Source organism: Leptopilina heterotoma, unplaced genomic scaffold, assembly GCF_015476425.1.
Source record: "Leptopilina heterotoma isolate Lh14 unplaced genomic scaffold, ASM1547642v1 Lhet_76, whole genome shotgun sequence".
Lineage (NCBI taxonomy): Eukaryota > Metazoa > Arthropoda > Insecta > Hymenoptera > Figitidae > Leptopilina > Leptopilina heterotoma.
Window position 1 is genome coordinate 848,023 of NW_025111175.1, and position 20,113 is coordinate 868,135.

At 28.5% G+C, this 20,113-nt stretch overlaps 1 protein-coding gene across 8 annotated transcripts in view; it reads right to left on the minus strand.

Moving 5' to 3' along the window:
* Window positions 1-20,113, minus strand: part of LOC122510823 (protein Fe65 homolog) — a 192,529-nt gene that overhangs the window by 68,473 nt on the left and 103,943 nt on the right. For 7 of the 8 annotated variants that reach the window (XM_043625736.1, XM_043625737.1, XM_043625734.1 and 4 more), the window contains one exon: window positions 3,227-3,530. In XM_043625736.1, the coding sequence (XP_043481671.1) occupies window positions 3,227-3,530 (304 nt within the window). Of the gene's footprint in view, window positions 1-3,226; window positions 3,531-4,935; window positions 5,160-20,113 lie in introns of those variants that run through there. The other variant, XM_043625740.1, reaches the window with a different exon arrangement.

Sequence of the window (20,113 nt, forward strand, 5' to 3'; positions counted from 1 at the left end):
TTTGTCACAACTAATAAACAAAAAATATTCTCAACTATATTTTTGCATCACAACTAAGAACAAACAGCAAAAGATATTTTTAACTATTATTTGCAGTTGCATTAGGAGCTGATATAATAATAGATCTTGATTTTGCTCATCCTTTCAAGGATTTGCATATATACAATTATGTCAAGAAGTGTATTTCACCGACGTTTGAATCGTCTCAATTAATATATGTATATATATAGAGAGAGCAAGAGAGAGAGGCGAGAAGCAAGCTTCCTCTACTGTCAGAAGGACAACTATCAGTCAAGAGGACATAACGATGTAATGTTACTGACTCGTATAAGCTAACGAAGTTAATTCACGAATCCTCGATAATGGCTTCGTCTACATCACAATGCCTTCATGAAAATTCAATTTCTCCTGTTGGAAAGCAAATTCATTATCGATGGACTGACGTAACATAGAAATTTCATTTTCCACGAGGCTCGAGACAACGCAAAAAGTAATATAATCAAACTCATTAAATTCTCATGCACCCCTCAATGTTGCATTATTCCCAATGTATATTTATACACGCAGATAGTTCGAAAAATAATATCGATTACATTCAATCTGTTTTAACAGAAACTTTTACTCAATAATATTAATTTAATATAGAATAAAAATATATTTTTATTTCATTAATTTAATATAAGAATATTTTATTTTCATTCTATATTAAATTAATATTATTGAATAAAAGTATCTGTTAAAACATAAAATTCTTTCGCTAGCCATCTATCGGACGCGTCACTGAATTAAATGGACTCAATTGGCGCCAAATTCGAATCGTATTGAAAATTCTTTTCGATTTAAAACTTCTTTTCGATAATTTTAAATAATAAAAATTATAATAATAATAATTGTTATTGACAACAATAATAATTATTAATGTTATTTAAAATTATTAAAAAGAATTTTTCATTCGATTTGAATTTCGCGCCAATAGAGTCAATTTAATTCAGTGACGCGTCCGATAGATGGCCAGCAGAAACATCGATAAATAATAATAATAGATAATAGATAATAGAAACATAAAAAAATACGTAACAATAATAAAATTAATAATAATAATAATAATAACCACAATTTATTATTACTTTATAAAAGTATTTATAACTCGATTTGAATTTCGCGCCAATTGAGTAAATTTAATTCAGTGACGCCTCCAACAGATGGCCAGCAAAAACGTTTAATTTTTAATCAAAATTTTTCTCTCAATAAATTCAGTATTTCGCTCAATATTTCTCGTCGGAATTATGATCACATGACACATCAACTACAGAATAGGAAAATTAGACACATTCAAACAATACAATTCAGGTTGACTATTCTCTGACATTCAACAATAATGATAACTCTATTAGGATTTCAAAACATGGAAATGTCAGGATAGAGAGATAAGTTTTCAAAGAAATGTCTTTAGAGAATCCGTCTTTTACATACATTTATATATACGTATAGTTGAGGTCTCTCGTTTAAGTCGACCGACGTTTTCTTAATTGCATTTTTATACTTGCTCGGATTTCCCAACCAATTTCTATTAAGTTCCCAGACGATGGATAGGTACTTCTATATTCATACCTCTCTCTCGAGTTGAAAAAAGCCTCAAAATTGATTTCAAAGTTTTCTTTTTTGTAAAGAAAGAATGGATAAAAGGAAAATAACTCCCTAATGAACGGAAAATATTCCGAAAATTTCTGTAAAATAAATCCTTTTGAAAAATAATTTTAAAAAAATAATTATTTTAACACTTCTTCCATTCAGCGGATTTTAATGATTTTATTTCCTTACTTTATTATTTATATATTCTCTAAATATGTAATATTCAATACTAGAAATATTTAGAATATAAAAAAATAAAACCGAAAAGCACTTAGAAGAGAACAGAAAAAAATCCCTTCTTTCCATATAGTTAAATTGAAACAAAAAAAATTAATTTTCGATCGAAGGAAAAAAGGAAGAATTAAAGAGTGTAGAAAATAGGACGAATTCTGACAAATTGTAAACCAATGTTTCCTCTTTTCTCTTCTATCCAACAAACGAATAACTGTCCTTACTTACTACTCGAACTGTCCCAAAGCATTTGCGACCATTCGTTTCATTCAGCGAGAGCAGAGTTTGGATTTATTGAAATTTTATGCGGTATCACGATCAAGTCCCGACCTGCAAGTTTTATCGAGTGTCGAGTATACTTTTCAGATGAAAAGAAAAAGAGATAGGCAATAGGTGAATGAAGAAAAAAAGAAAATCGAGGAGAAAAAGAGAAAAAAAAGAGAGAGAGAGAGGAGAGAAAAAAGAGAAAAGTGATCTTCCTATCGAGAAAATCAATAAACCATCCTTAGCCTCGTCCTTTGACACCTTATAATCCAAAAAAGAAATTCAAAGCAGAAATATAGAGAGTGGATCAAATAACCATATTCGAGATCGTATTCGATTACTCGGCGATAGAGAGAAATATTCACAAATACATAAATTACACCCGAACCCGATATCAATGAAATTTAGATTTGCGAAATTTTTTCTCAAATTCTTTTTTCTCCAAATTTTTTTTTAAATTCTTTTTCATATTTTTTCAATTTAGATTTGCAAAAGTTCTATCTTCTTGTTTTAACATTTTTTCAATTTTACATGAAAAATCTTTGAGATTTATGAACACCCAGAAAAATGTAATTTCATATTAAGATTACTAATTATTATAGATAATTGTTTATCTGCACATTAAAAATCAAATTTTACTTTCAGACAAGTTTGGAATAAATTGAGTCTTGAAAACAAAATTAATCTAAATTCAAAATTAAGTAAAATTAATCTAAATTTAAAATTAAACTTGTGTAAATTGTTTATATCTGATTTCATAAAAAAAGTGTTAAAGTTTAGATAGATTTCAATTCAATTTTTTAATTTAATTAATTAAATTTAATAATTAATAATAAAAACAGATTCAACTTTTCTATTTGTAGAAGTTAAAAATAATTGAAATTGAAAAAAAACACTTGAAAACTAACTTATTGTGCGGTGGCTGAGTGGATAAAGACCTTGTTTTACGGAAAAATCGGGGTTCGATTCCTCCCGACTGATTTTTTTCACTTATTTTCGATAAATTTTCCTCCTTCTTGTTCATCAATCAATTGTTATCGATCAATCGATTGTTTATTAATATTAAAACATCAGGAAAAAAATGGAATTTTAGACTCACCCCAAGATATGATTGTCTGTGTTGTTTGGAATGGCTTCGTTGACAGAACTTTTTGATAGTGGACCTTGTGTGACATCAACGCCCATGCCACCAAGATCCAGGGATGCATAGGTTCTTCTAGTTTGTACTCGAGTGACACCACCCCCGCCGCCCGTCACTTCACCACTTCTACCACCACTTGTCACAAGTCCTTGATAAAGTTCATCGTACAATGTACTTCCATTGTCATTGCTGTTTATTGCATCGTCCAAACGCGCCGGATCCAAATGATAATTTGGATTTTCAAACGAGAGGAGGCCATTTTCTAAAACAAAATATTCATTCCCAATTTTAGTATTATCGTAATAAATAATCGTTTATTTATCGTTATTATTATTATTACTACTACTACTATTATTATTACTATTAGTACGATTATTTTCACTTAAACAAATTTATATTTATTTATTTATTTATTATATTTATACTTTTCTTTACTTTTTTAAATTTTTTTTCATTCTTTATATTTTTCCTTTTTTTAGCAAATAAATTTGTCATAAATTTTTTTTAGTTGAATAAAAAATAAAATTGTGAATTTACTTATGAAAAATATTATCTGCGAGTTTCTATAAAAGCAGAAGATGACGTCATTAACCGTAAACAAAGGTTCCGACCTTATTGAATAAGGCAATAAAATATATTATTGAGAAAACAATTGAAGGGCAAATTTTGCAGAGACAGTATAAGAGAAGAACAAAAGGAGGGAATGAAAACATAAACAGGACGAAGAGAGTGGAAAGAGAAAAAAAAAAAATATTTTCCAAACAAAATTTTATAGTTTCAACTTTTCATTGTATTGTACTTCGTGCTGCGTTAATAAAAAATATTGAATTTAAATTTATTGTAATATAAAATATACTCGACATCTGTTAAATTTATTTCTGCATTTTATTTCAAATACTGAAAACGAAGATGTAGTAATAAAAATATTAAAAATAAGAATAATAAAAATATTAAAATAAGAATAATAAAAATCTTAAATATAAGAATAATAAAAATATTAAAATAAGAATAATGAAAATATTAATATAAGAATAATAATAAAATTTATTCTATTCTACAAGTATTTTTTTAATTTAAACAAAAAGATAAAAGTACTAAATTTTAAGGAAATTCCTAAAATTATTTTTTATTTATTACTAAAAAATTCTAATAACAAAAATAATAGTAATTATAATGTTTCTAATAATATAAATTATTATTACAGGCCTTGAACTGAATTTACAAATAAAATGGTGGTTTAATTTCTCCACCTGAGAACGCCAAGGTCGCCACTAGGTGGCAATCTGATTTTGTCAACTGAACTGCCATCTGACGGTGACCTTAGCGTTCGCAGGTGGAGAGTAGCATCTCCATATTGAATCTCGAAATGTTCGTCAATATTCGTAATTCTATAATTATTCATAAACAAATTTACAGAGTTTACCAATTAATATAAACAGATTTCAATTTTGAATTTCGATTTTCAAATTCGATTTTTAATTTTCGATATTTTTACGGTCTCAAATTTTGTAGAATCTTGGAATTAATATTTCGATTAAATAAATTGAGATTTTTTCTCGGTTTAAAAAAAATGGTTTAAAGTATTTTTTACAGTAACAATAGAGGGAGGGAAAAAATATGTACTTTTTTATGGTTCGCAACTCTTGGACTCTGGAGAGAACACTCACTTATGATTCTTAGAATGAAAAAGGCGGCAAGCACGACACTTTGTAGGTAACGGCAAAGTACGTCCATAACGGCGTGTTGGCGTTCATGTTCCCGGGGAAAATCGCCCTCGTTCGGTATCGCGAATAGGGCACAACGTGAATAATAAAGAAAAAAGAACTTTGAAAACAAAACAGAAAACCCTTTTTTTAACAAGTTCTCTCTTTTCCTCTCTTGATATTACAAGCACGGTGTGTGTTTCCACACAGAGAACTGCGGCTAAAACGTGTACAAGTCTACTTAACTCAAATCTCCTTGGCCTCCTTCCCTTCCATCCTTCTCTATTCACGATTCTTTCTCGCAAGCATTCTGTCTGTTTATACAGGGCTTTTGTATTGATTCTCATTCCCTTAATGAGACACAATTTATAAGAAAATTCAACTAATTAAAAAAGAAAATTCTTTATTACTCTTTTCTATTTAAAAAACCAAAAACTTTATTAAATTTCCTGAAATTTCCATTTTTCTTGAAAAAAAAATACTTTTTCCTCTCGTTTAAAAGTCTAATTGCCGAAATTAATAATAAGAGATGAACTATTTGCGCATTCAAGTAGTTTCCTTTCATGTGAATTTGCGGTTTTTCGATCAATTGTCTCGCATTCAATTTGACAACAATAGAGAGGCACCAATTCAAAAGGCGGCCTTTAAAAGAATAGAGAGAAGAGGACGAAAAGTGAAGAAAAAAAATATGAATGAATTTTTCAATAAAGTGAATTTATATTGGACGAGAAAAAAATAAAAAATTTATCCCTACACTTTTCTATATTTACCTACAGAGACTTTAAAAATTCCAATTTATATTCTATTACAATTTTTCAATATGGTTTGAAAATCTAATATTAAATTTTCGTTTTAATTAGATATTTAATTAGATTTTAATAAGATAGATAGAAAAAGAGAAGATTTTATCTAGAGATTCCTGCACCGATAGTTACCGACACTTTCTAGCCCAGACTCAAACCTCAGAGTGGGAATGCTATTCATCACCTTGTGGTTCGAGTCCGGACTAGAAAATGTCGGTAAATTTCGGTATAGAAATCTATAAATAGAACTGGCTCAGAATATTATTCAGATCACCCTGACTGGTTTGAGTCTGAACTAGAAAATGTCGGTAAAGGAATCTGTAAATAGAACTGGCCCAGAAAATTATTCAAGATTACCCTGTGGTTTGAGTCTGGACTAGAAAATGTCGGTAAATTTCGGTATAGAAATCTATAAATAGAACTGGCTCAGAATATTATTCAGATCACCCTGACTGGTTTGAGTCTGAACTAGAAAATGTCGGTAAAGGAATCTGTAAATAGAACTGGCCCAGAAAATTATTCAAGATTACCCTGTGGTTTGAGTCTGGACTAGAAAATGTCGGTAAATTTCAGTTTGGGAATCTGTAAATAAAACTAGCTGAGAATATTATTCAGATGACCCTGTGGTTTGAGTCTGGACTGGAAAATGTCGGTATAGGAATCTACAAATAGAACTGGCCCAGAAAATTATTCAAGAATACCCTGTGGATTGAGTCTGGACTAAAAAATATTTGTAAATGTCAGTTTGGGAATCTGTAAATAGAACTGGCACAAAATATTATTCAGATCACCCTGTGGTTTGAGTCTGGACTAGAAAATGTCGATAAATATCGGTATAGGAATCTGTAATTAGAACTGGCTCAGAATATTATTCAAGATCACCCTAACTGGTTTGAGTCTGGACTAGAAAATGTCGATAAATATCGGTATAGGAATCTGTAATTAGAACTAGCTCAGAATATTATTCAGATCACCCTGTGGTTTGAGTCTGTACTAGAAAATGTGGGTAAATTTTGGTATAGGAATCAGTAAATAGAACTAGCATAGAATATTATTCAAATCACCCTGACTGGTTTGAGTCTGAACTAGAAAATGTTGGTATAGGAATCTGTAAATAAAACTAGCCCAGAATATTATTCAAGATCACATTGTGGTTTGAGTCTGGACTAGAAAATGTCGGTAAATGTCGGTATAGGAATCTGTAAATAGAACTGGTTTAGTATATTATTCAGATCACCCTGTGGTTTGAGTCTGGACTAGAAAATGTTGGTTAATGTCGGTATAGGAATCTGTAAATAGAACTGGTCCAGAATATCTACTGATAGAGAAAATATAGAGGCAGAAAAGAAAGAGAAAAGAGATCGAATAGAAAGAAAAACAAAGCAGAAACAAAGATAAAAAGAAATAGAATAGAAAGAAAGAGAGAAAGAAAAGAAAACACAAGAAAAAAGAGAAAAAATAAAAAATAGAGAAAAAGAGAAAGAAAGAGAGCGAGAGAAAGAGAAAGTGAGAGAGGACAAGAAAGAGTGAGAGGAGGCAAGGGAGACTTTGAACAGAGTACGAGTCGACTTGAGAAGTTTGGACACGCTTTCGATGTTAAGGCAAAAGAGGGTGAGTGGAGGAGAGCAAGATGGCAAGTGCGGGCTCAAGGAGAAAAAAAAGGCAAAGCGAAAGAAGACGAGGGTGCAAGAGCTACGGCTGCTGCTGTCACCGCCCTGGATGAGTCACCATATCGATTCCTCTCTCTCTCTCTCTCTCCCTCTCTTAAAAAAAAGAAGAGTAGAATCTGAGGACTTTCCCAAAAAAAACCCGAAGAGCCATTCCGTTTTTTTCCTTCTCAGACATACCTCGTGATATTAAATTTCACGGTCAGAGTGCTGCCAGTTTGGAAATTCCCATGACTCGCGCACAGTTTCCTATTACATAATTAACCTGAGCCCCTTAACAAGTTTAATTGATAAATGTATTCACAAAAACAATAATAATTCATTCTTTTGTCAATAATGTGTCCATTATTACCCTTGGGCAATAATGAACCCTTTATTTATTGTAAATTTCTTCACATACACGAACTGGTCAATAAAGTGTTCATTATTGCCCTAGGGCAATAATGGACACTTTATTGACCTGTTAGTATGGCGAATGAATTTTTTCAACAGTCAGAAGAAATTACTTCATCAACTTATCATTCTTTTTAGTTTCAAATCACAACCGTATGAATGATTTAAGAAAAGAAAAAAGCAAAAACGCATGGTATCAAATTGAACGGAAAATGTAAAGTCTCTCCCTCTTTCACTCTGTTTACAATGCTGAAAATGTTGAAGGTTATCTTTAAATAAAACACATTTTATAAACACATCCTTCGAACCTTATTCACCTTCACCTTTAATCCGTTGCATGCCACACGGTTTAAAAAAGTAAATGATGAAAATTGTTATCTCATTTTTCCTTCTGCATCTAATTTCACGAAATTTTATAATCAAAATCTCACAATTTTATTTTACAAAACCGAATGTATGAAACAACTACTTGAATGTTGATAAATCATAAAATTCCCCTAAAAGAATTCGCTTTAAAAAAAAAAAACAATTTCTGTTATTTTATATCTTACTTCCGATGTTCTTTTCCCTTAATAACAATTACTTTTTTCTCATTTTTATTTAATTGACATTTCTATTATAAAAAGCTTGGTGTGTATTATTATTTTTTTAAATAAACTTTCAATGGAGAAGAGAAAGAAGAAAAATAACAAAAGCTTTATGAAAACCATATACTCTTTCAGGTGGAATAAAAATAGTCTATACTATAAAAAGGTAAAAGAGATTTCGAGTGGGCGAGAATCTATTCTTTTGCAGTGGATAGAAAATGAAACACTACCACACACGTTTGGTGGAGAGAAAATTATTTTTCACAATATTGGCAACGATCCGATTGTTTTCATTTTTTTGCCCCTCTTTTTTATTCAATATATATAACTAACTCAACGAAGGTAGTTCGTATGTATACTAAAAGAAGAGAAAAAAAGGTGAAAACATAGTTTCTAGAAAGGCCTCTAACATTGTATATATGTATATGTATAGAATGGACGAAGAAATAGATGAAAGGTAAAGAGGGGGTAAGAAGGGGGGTAGTAATAGTGTTTAAGGGTTGCGTGCGGCGCCGTGCAAATGGCGCCGCGACGTCTGTACGCCTTAGGCGAGCGTTTCTCTAGCATGTTATTCGCTGTTCCAAAGTGGCAACGACCAGAAACCGGAAGTTACGTGTACCTGTCTTGTTGCAAATCGAATTACGATATAGGCAATTGATCTTGCGCAAACTGTACTTTAAAAGCACGAACATAAATTTTCCCTCCAACGGAATTTTACTCCACAGTGCGATAAATTATATCACAATATTGGCCCAATATTCGCCCAAGACTATTTTTTCCTTTCGAATTTTAACATTCGACATAAATTTTCCACTGATAGTTAAAATTATTCTTTTTACTCTAAAAGTATTTTTCATTTGATTTGAATTTGGCGCCAATTGAGTCAATTTAATTCAGTGACGCTTCCGATAGATGGCTAACAAGAAAGTTTTACTTTTCATCAGTTAAACTTTCATTTTTCTCAAATCTAAATTAAATTTTACAACCCAATTCGGAGCAACTAAAAGTATGCAAGTTTTTGGTTTTTTTAAACCCAAAAAGTCCATAAAGATGATAAAAATAAATGAAAATGAAGTACAACGTATAAGATAAAATATACCGAGTCAAAATTGCAGTACAATTTCCTCTTTAAATTACCATATATTCCAAGTTGGAAAGCGATCTATACACGATATTTAAGGAGATATAATAAAGATGAATTATTATATAAGACACGAATGGAAAATAATGTTGTTATGAATATTCCGTGAGTGTCAGTGGGTATTATTATTGTAAGGAGAATGAAAAAGCGATACAGTTGTAAATATACAGATATAGAGGATATTTTCGAGTGAATCGACCAATGTGTAAGTTCAGAATGTAATTTACTTTTGAAATACTATTTCATATATTCCGCTCTCAGTTCGAATACATTTTAAATGTATATTCTACCAAGCAAGCATCTGCTGCCAGCTGCTTCTCTTTCCCCAATCGTATCCGCATATGCTACCTTATGCCCCGAGGATCCACCAATAACTTTCAAGGTCCAGCCAGTTTTACTTCCTCATATAGACGAGAGAGAGAGAGAGAGAGGCTCGGAAAATTTCACTCCCCTCTGTTAAAAACTTTCCACTTTCTTTTTAATCAATTCGCCCTCTAACTTTATATGTGCTTCTTGCATGCCATCATGAAAAAGGACATGATGTAACATGTTGTTTTTCTGGCGTGTCGACTGCTTTCTTTCTTTTTTTTTTTGGGTTTATGATCGTAGTGATAAAGCAGACATGAATTTTTGTAAATTTTTTCTGTTCTGAATTAATATTTATAATTACAATTATTCTATCACTAGCTAAATAATTTAATTATTTTCAAAAGTAATCAAATTCTTTTTCAAAATTCTAAGTTCAAGTGTGGGCAGACTGGACAGAATACGACGACTATTATAGTTAATAATATCACGATTTTTCTTTTAATATTCTCATAAAATTCTCCCCAACTTCAACTTTTTCAAAAGAAAATTTCCTTTCCCATCAAGCACAAAAAAGTAATGCTAGTGTCGAGAGAAAATGGTGATTCAACGAAATATATGATAGAAAATTATTCGGCCAACCTTAAACGACACTAAAGTTCTTTACGATGTAACTTGATGACATCATGAAACAGACCATTTATCGTATGTATATACAGCCACTCCCAAATTGTGATGTGGTTATATCTTTTAATAAGTTGTCCGAGAAACTCTTGACACACACAAACACATATATTCATTTTCAGATCGTCGATAAAGTACATTCATGTCGTAAAATTGTGTACACATTTATATAATAAGTCATTTTACGCTCGCAAAGCAGTTAAACGGATTAGTCTGCTAGAAGACCAAAATACACGTTCACAAAGTTTAGACAACGTTTATATAGCGCACAAATGACATTTTCCTTAAGTAAAGATGTCCAAAACTCCAATCCCCATTCAGAGGGTTGTGAAAATTTTCTCCATTGCAATATCGGTTTTATGGGGAATGCGGTAAAATCCGAAAGCAAAAAAAAAGAGAAAAAAAAGAAGAGGAGGAAGAAGGAGAGGAATTCTACTAGCTGAACGTGCCAAAATGAGCTTCGACGGAATTAAGACATTACACGGGAAATGGAGATAGAAATATTCTCTAAAGAGGAAAAGCATTTTTACGTTCATACACTTTTTTTTGAAACCAACGTTCGGTATATAATTTTTAACAAAACAAATAAAAATACAACCCGTAAATTGATTCGTATAAATAAATACTAAAATATTTCTGAATGTAAATATTATAAATTGTATAAAAATAATTTTAAAACCAAAAACTTTTGTAACCGCGAGCAAAAAGTAAGGGAAATTACATTTTCTAATATCTTATTCATTATACCAGTACACGTAGATAGCAGAAGTTAAAGTTTTGAGTCGAAGGAAATGGAGAAAAAATATATAACTAAACTTTGGGTCATTACTGAGAAAGCAGTTTCTAATCTAAATCTGAATCGCAAGGGGATTCTTTACCAAAATCCATTCTGCATTTTGTAATTCAGTATTTGTGGTGACTAACTTCGAATTCCCATTTACGAAAAAGATAAAATAAAACTCACAATAATTTTTCCCAGAATGACAATAATTTTCTATTGATTTCTGTCACGTACTGATTTCACTGAACTCTTCCCTACATACACACGTAAATAAAATTCAAGCTGGATATGAAACAAAATCAATAAACGTTTTTATCGTCCATTATATATAAAAACTCAGACAGAATAACTATTCAGTAATAGTTTTCCACCAAAAAAAAAGAAAAATAAATTTTTTATTCTAGACTTTCGTAACTGTGATTGAAAAAAAATACTATACCAGAAAGGAAAAAAAATGATAAAATGTAATTTCGTTTTTTTTTCGTCTTGAAATCGACTGCACAACTGATCGATCGGTCGTTCCTACGCGACCCACCGTCAATTTTTCATTCGGAGCGTCAAGACATCCTTGAACTATCGATTTCCATGGTCGAACTAGCCGAGGTTGAAAGCTGTTACGAAATATAACGTAAAACTTAAAAGGCGCAGAGTACCAAGTAGGCCAGAAGACGATGACAAATTGGATTATCTTTCCCTAATGTACCTTGGACGCGTGAGAAAGGGAGATATAAAGAAAAGGCCTCTGTAAAGGGATTAGCGTTGTTTGAAAGCACTATCTCTTACTAAGCTTTAAGCTACTTTGAGAGACACCTTTCAAAAAAAGGGGAAAGACAGTTTTACTTGTTTCGCCATTCGCTTCTCTTATTTTCTCTATTTTCTTTTCTCTTGCATTCTTAAAACCTGAATTTCGAATTCGCAAAATAAAATTATTTACCTTCTTTTTTACTAAGTTGTAAATTTTCTTTTTTAAATGGAAAATAAAAATTACTTTTCTCGGCACTTTTTTGTACTTTACACTTTATTGTACTACTAGCAACAATTCGGGAGCTAAAGCGCGAGACTAACATCTTACAGCCTTTTTTTAAATAACATTAGCAATTTTAAAAATAAGAGAATTTAAAAAGTTTCTTTTTTAAATTTTTGTTAAAAACACTAAAAAAATTCAATTTTGGAGAAATTACAAATAATTGCAGAAATTCATTCAATGCAAACATTCAATTATTTTCAAAAAATAAAAGAAAATTTTTCTTATAAAATTCAACTATATTCAAAATTTGAAAAAAATTCTCGTAAAAATCCCAAATATCTTTATAAATAACTAGTAAATAACAAAATTCTTCTCCAAAGTTCAATTATTTTCATAAATGTCAAAAAAAATTCTTGTCCTAATTTCAATTATTTTCAAAAATAAAATGCATTTTTCTAATTTCAATTATTTTCAATATCTACAATTTAAATAAAATTTCTCAAAAAGAATTCAATTATTTAAACAAATTTTTAATAAAATTGTATGCAAACCAGGGCATCATTTAATTATTTTCATAAATAATAAAAATTTCACAGGAATTCAATTATTATTTTTATAATTTATACATTTTTTTAAGGAATTTAATTATTTTCATAAAAAATAATTTAAAATTCTAGAAAATAATTATTGAATTAAAATGATGAAAATAATTTCGAAGAAGTTAGAGTAACAATTTATATAAAATAATAATTTTTTCCCTGAGTTATCATCGTTAATTATTTGAAAACATGAAGAAATCGATCACTCCGAGTCTGCGACTCGGAGCAATCGATATCTTCCTGTTTTATAACAATACTTTTGTAAGTTGTTTAATTTAAAAATGGTTTAAATTACATTTTTTTAAATGTATTAATTCCTGTATTAATTCAAAGAATTTTATTATTTAGAAAAATAACTAAATTCTCGCAAAGAATTTTATTAAAATTTTTCCAAATCTTAATTAAATTCTTTTGACGAATTTCTTTAAATTTTTTTTTAAACTAATGTAGTTTCTTTAATAATTTTAATTGAAAATTCTGAAAGTAATTGAATTTTATATGAAGAACAATTTTATTAAAATTGTAATGAAAATAATTGAATTCTTGCCAAGAATTTTACTATTCATAAAAATAATTGAATTGTTCCGAAGAATATATTAAAATTTTAGAAAATAAATGAATTTTATGTTAATATTAAAAAATTTAAATTCTTTCGAGAATTAAAATTGTTTTGAAAATAATTAAATTCCTTCGAAGAATTTTACTATTTATAAAAATAGTTGAATTGTTTCTAAGAATTTATTAAAATTTTAGGACATAATTAAAATTTATTGAAATATTTAAAAATATTTGAATTCATCCGAGGAATTGAATTAAAATTGTTTCGAAAATAATTGAATTCCTTTAAAGGATATTACTGTTTATAAAAATAATTGAATTATTGCGAAGAATTTTACTATTTATAAAAATAATTAAAATGTATCGAAGAATTTATTAAAATTTTAAGAAATAATTAAATAGTTCTGAAGAATTTTATAGAAACATTTGAAAATAATGAAATTTTTTCGAGAAATTTAATTAAAGTTGTTTCGAAAACAATGGAATTTCTTTAAAGACTTTTGTTAAAATTAAGTGTATTCAAAATAATTGAATTCATCACAAGAATTTTATAATTAAATTCCTGTAATAAATTATATAATTGCTTTTTTTTTATAAAATTGGAGATTTTTTATTAAAGTAGAGCTTTATCCGAAACACGGAGATAGTCGAAACTTTTTTAGAATTTACTTCCCATTTAGAAAAAAATTTGTATTTTGAAAAATGACGCTGGCCCTGATAAATTTTTGTAAAACAATTTTTGAAGTCGAACATCAAATTTGATCTTTTTTCATCAAAATTGGAGCTTTTTTTATTAAAGAAGAGCTTTTTCCGAAACACGGAGGTACTCAGAACTTTTTTTAGAATATATATCCAATTCAGAAAAAATTTGTGCCTTGAAAAACGACGCTGGTCTTGACAATTTTTTTAAAACAATTTTTTGAGTCAAATATCAAATTTGGGCTTTTTTCTTTGAATTGGAGCTTGTTAATAGAAAAGCTTACTTGAATCAAATAAATGTTTCCCTCAACGTATAGTTTTCGAAAAATGCAATTTCACTGAACAGCGTACAGAATAGGAGGTAAAAACAAATTGAAATAAAATAACCCTCTAAAAGAAAAGAAGAAGAAGAAGAAGAAGAAAAAGAAGAGAAACTATTTTTCCCGCACGAGATAAAATTTTTTGCCACGTAGAAAATAATGAATGTCAAGGAATTCCAGTAACAATTAATTTAATTTGTCCTGAATACGATAAGATTTGTCAACAGTTTAGAGAACTGCGACTTAAATTGGAACGACTGTAGTTTCTGCGACTGTTTGGACAAGTTGGCAAGGTGTTTGAGAACGTGCCTACACGTGGGTAGAACTATAATTTGGTTGGAGTTAAAGTCGCCCCAATGAAGACCGGTGGCGATGAGTTTCCCCTACACTTCAATTCTCTCTCTCTCTCTCTCTCTCTCTTCTTCATCTTGCTTTCTCTCTCTCCCTCTTTCCACCTCCAAACGAAAAGGACTAAATAAGAGCTGACGTGAAATACGAGGCGAGGTATCGTTTAAAATCCTCTGCGACGAGAGTCGGAGGAGCTGCGAGCTCGTGCTCCTGGAGCTTAGTCGAACACGGACGAAAGTTTGCACAAAATATTACCAGTAATAACAGTATTTCTCGCGATATTAGCTGCCGGCACGTCTACTCGCTCGTGCTTCGCAAAATGCTCCTGCTTTTTGCCTCTCGCGTCTTCCTATTTTTACAGACAGTGAGAAGGAGAGAGAGAGCAGGAGAGAAAAGTCCATAAATACATATTTGCGATAATGCCGATTGTCCAGGAAAGCACTTGAAACTTGATATGTCGCGAGCAATGCACACGGAAAGAAAAATTCTCACTCGAAAATAAAACAGCCATCGTTCTTAAATTTTAAATTTTTTTTGAAAAAATATTTCTTCACCCTAAAATCGTATTTTATTTTCTACTTTATTTTCCACTTATAAATAATAAATAATAATATTTTCCACAGGAACATAAATAAAATAATGAAAAAGACAAAATTCTTCTCCAAAGTTCAATTATTTCCATTTCTCTAATTTCAATTATTTTCAAAAAAATTCAAAAAACCGAATTTCTAAAAATTCAACATTTTTTCTATTTTTTTATGGCATTTAGCTTCATTATTTTTGTGCTCTTTAAAAATACTTTACCCAATTTTTTATCTCAGCCCTTTGGTTAAAAATCTAAAATTATCAAAAATTCGAAAAAATTCAAAAAACCGAATTTCTTAAAATTTAATATTTTTTCTATTTTTTTATGGCATTTAGCTTCATTATTTTTGTGCTTTTTAAAAATACTTTTCCCAATTTTTTATCTCAGCCCTTTGGTTAAAAATCTAAAATTATCAAAAATTAAAAAAAATTCAAAAAACCGAATTTCTTAAAATTTAACATTTTTTCTATTTTTTTATGGCATTTAGCTTCATTATTTTTGTGCTCTTTGAAAATACTTTACCCAATTTTTTATCTCAGCCCTTTGGTTAAAAATCTAAGATTATCAAAAATTAAAAAAAATTCAAAAAACCGAATTTCTTAAAATTCAACATTTTTTCTATTTTTTTATGGCATTTAGCTTCATTATTTTTGTGCTCTTTAAAAATACTTTACCCAATTTTTTATCTCAGCCCTTTGGATAAAAATCTAAAATTATCAAAAATTCGAAAAAATTCAAAAAACCGAATTTCTTAAAATTCAACATTTTTTCTATTTTTTTATGGCATTTGGCTTCATTATTTTTGTGCTCTTCAAAAATACTTTACCCAATATTTTTTCTCAGCCCTTTGGCAAAAAAAAAAAAATTATCCAAAATTCAAAAAAATTAAAAAAACCGAATTTCTTAAAATTCAACATTTTTTCTATTTTTTTATGGCATTTGGCTTCATTATTTTTGTGCTCTTCAAAAATACTTTACCCAATTTTTTCTCTCCACCCTTTGGTAAAAAATCAAAAATTATTAAAAATTCGAAAAAATTCAAAAACCGAATTTCTTAAAATTCAACATTTTTCTTCACTTTTATGGCATTTGGCTTCATTATTTTTGGGCTCTTGAAAAATACTTTACTTATTCAATATTCTCCACTCTTTGGTAAAAAATCTAAAATTATCAAAAATTCAAAAAACCGAATTTCTTAAATAATATAATAATATTTTTTAATCGGATAAGGCTATGATTTTAAGTTACGTTAATGCCTAATAGAGTGTTAAGTTTCACTGTAATTGGTTAAACCGTTTTCAATTGATGCGCGAACAAAGTTTTGCATACAGACAGACAGAAATTTTCTTTTTTATATTTTTCGAATTCTAATATGTCAAAACGAAAAAGTATTTAAAAATTTTCAAGTTTGTAGCAACGTACAGACAAAAGTCTGATTTTATTAATATAAGTAGATATTTGAATTCATCCGAAGAATTTATTAAAATTTTAAAAAATAATTAAATTGTTATGAAGAATTTTATTAGAAATATTTGAAATTTTATTAAAATTAAGTATATTCAGAATAATTTAATTCATCACAAGAATTTTTTTTTTTTAAATAAAATTGAATTCTTTCAATTTTTTTGACAAATATATTATTTTAAAAATTGCATTAAAAATTTAATTTTTATATAGAATTTTTTAAAAATATTTTGTAAATAATTGAATTATTTTTTGAGAATTTTAAATTTTTGTTGAATTGAATTTTATGGAAATTTTTGAAAATAATTAAATTCTTTCATGTAATTTTATTTAAATTTTATTAAAGACAATTTAATTCCTGCAAAGAATTTTTGTATTTATAAAAATAATTGAATTATGTTTACAAGGATTTATTAAAATTTTAGAAAATGATTGAATTCTTTCGTGAAATTTCAAAAAAAAATTTGAATGATTGAAAGAATGAAAGAACTTCCTAGTGTTAAAAATTGTCACTTTGCTCCCTAGAGTATATAAATACCCTTTTTAAGCCTAAGAAGATCTTTTTATTTTTCTTACATAAAATGAATGTCGATACATATAAACTATCGATGCAAATATCCTAAGGATAAGAAAAGGTCACTTAATGATCTAAAACAAGAAAAATTAAAAGTAAACTAAAAAACTATGAAAAAATAAAAAAAAAATCCTCTAAAACAGTGGCAAACTTTCTCCACCGATTCGAATTTAATCACTATGTGTGAGTTTTAATAAAGAAGAAAATTTCACCAGTAAAATAAACGTGTAAAACGAGCTTGAACCAGCAAACTATAAAAATAAAATTCTAGGAAATAAGTGCAAGGTGACATAGAGGGAGAGAGAGAGAGAGAGAAGAATGTGAAAAAATACCGAGAGTCATAAACTTAATGAAAAGGAGTCAAACTCTCACAAAAAAAGGAAAACGAGAAGGCGCAAGTTAATCAAAGAATGAGTTTCATGTTACACAACGTTTTTTCATTTCTTTTTTTCTTGTAATCAGGTCAAAACCCTGGGCCCTATTTTTCTTCGTTCGCCACTCAATTTTCTTATACTTTTTCAATGAACTTTTCAGAAAAAAAAAAAAGAGAAAAAAGGGTTAAAAAGAGGGGGTATTTTTTTAATCATTTTCAACAAACTTTTTACGTATTTTTCAAATCAAAAAAAGGATGAAAAAATGGCAGAATTTTTTTATCCTTCTCAATGAACTTTTTTATGTCTTTTTCAGTTAAAAAAAGAGGAAAAAAGGGTTAAAAAGAAGGGGGAGAATTTTATGAGTGTGGCATACACCGTTTCATTGGTCTACATATATAAGTATACAAAGTGTAAAGTCGCTCAACGATAATCTTACAAAGTTCGCTCTGTACATTGTAAAACGAGTGTGAAATTCACGATTATTTCAAACGTGTAACGTCCCAAGTTGGAATTTGCTCGTTTCTTGAAAATTTCCCTTGTTATTTCCGGTAGGAACTTGTATAATAGAGTTTCTCGAATATTTACATATGTATATATACGACTTTAAAAAATATAACACAGATTTATGTATCATACATCACTTTTAAGTTTATGCTCCTCTCTTATTACGTAAAAAAATTTTTTTCTCCTGAAAAATATTTTCAAACCAACTTTTCTAAATTCTATTAAAAATAATGTCCCTAAAATTTCGAACGTTCAAGTAAAACGACGATATTTTTAATATTACTTCTTTTCATTTCAATTTTAGTTAAAAAATATTGTTGTTTCTACAACTCAAAAAAATTATTTTGAACTATAAATAAGTTGAAAATTTAATCTCAGTGGATTGAATTTTATTATTTGATATTACAATTATTTTATTTATTTTATGTCTGCGACAATATTTCGTAAAAGTACCACAAATGCAGCAGTAATTTTTCACTAACACATTATTTAAATAAATAAATCATATCGTTACAAAATTGATGAGACTTTAAAGGCGATTAAATTTAATTTTTAATCCAGAAACTTGGAAAACACGTCATATGAATCTTTTAAAGAAGCGTTTATGATTTAGCGCATCTTTTAAAAGTTACAAGTCCCTTTGGACATTGCGTGCCATAAAAGTTGTCTGCTTTCGGCCATAAAATAAAATATAATCGTCACTCTGCGAAAAATTTCAACTGAAATTTCCCTGAAATTTAGAGGCAATGCTTTTTTTGAATATATAAATAAAGAATTTATTAATTATTTCATGTTTCTCTCGAATTAAAAAAAAAAAAATTTTAAATCACGAATAAATTATAAAAAAGGAAAAGAATTCAGAGAAAATTAAAAAAAGGAACAAAAAAATAACAAAATAATAAATATAAAAAAATAAAAATATAAAAATATTATAAGAAACATAATATCAATTTTTTATATTATTGTATTTATATTTATAATATATAAATAAAAAATAAAAATCAAATAAAACTATAAATAGAAATAAGTGGAGAATTTTGTCGAATCGGTAATTTAAATTCGTTTCGTGGCGATTAAGATGTATCGGATTTATCGGCCTTTCCGGTTCCTTTAGTAATGTCGTTTCTACAATGCCCTACTCGAAAACTGTGTCTGCGGCAATAGAGGTTGAGAAACTCGCGTATAAACACGTATATAAACGTCCTCCGGACCTGACTTGACATCCGCCTTCAGCAAAAGTTATTTATGTTCTATACACCGCAAACTTCTGATGCGTAAAATATTGCCTGTAAAATATGACTAAGGTTTTGACCTACGTTTCCCATTTTCGAACAAGCCAGCGGCTATTATTTATTTAAAAAACCAAACAAAACACTTAAAAATAAAAAAAAAATTTTCACAAATTTCACAAATGTTTAACAGGAATTTCATTATTTACAAAATTACTTTATAAATTTCTTCGCAATCATTCAATTATTTTCATAAATAATACAATTTTTATAGGGATTCAATTATTTTCATAAATAATACAATTTTCATAGGAATTCAATTATTTTCATAAATAATAAAAATCATTGCAAAATTTTAATTATTTTTAATACAATTTTAATCAAATTCGAATTCCACGAAAAAATTCTTAAAAATTATATTAAAATTCGTCAAAAGAATTCAGTTATTAAATTGAATTGAAAGAATTCTACAATCTTAATAAATATTAAAATTCTTTCCAGAAATTCAATTATTTTCAAAAATTAAAAAAAAAATATTGTCAACATTTTAATTGTCTT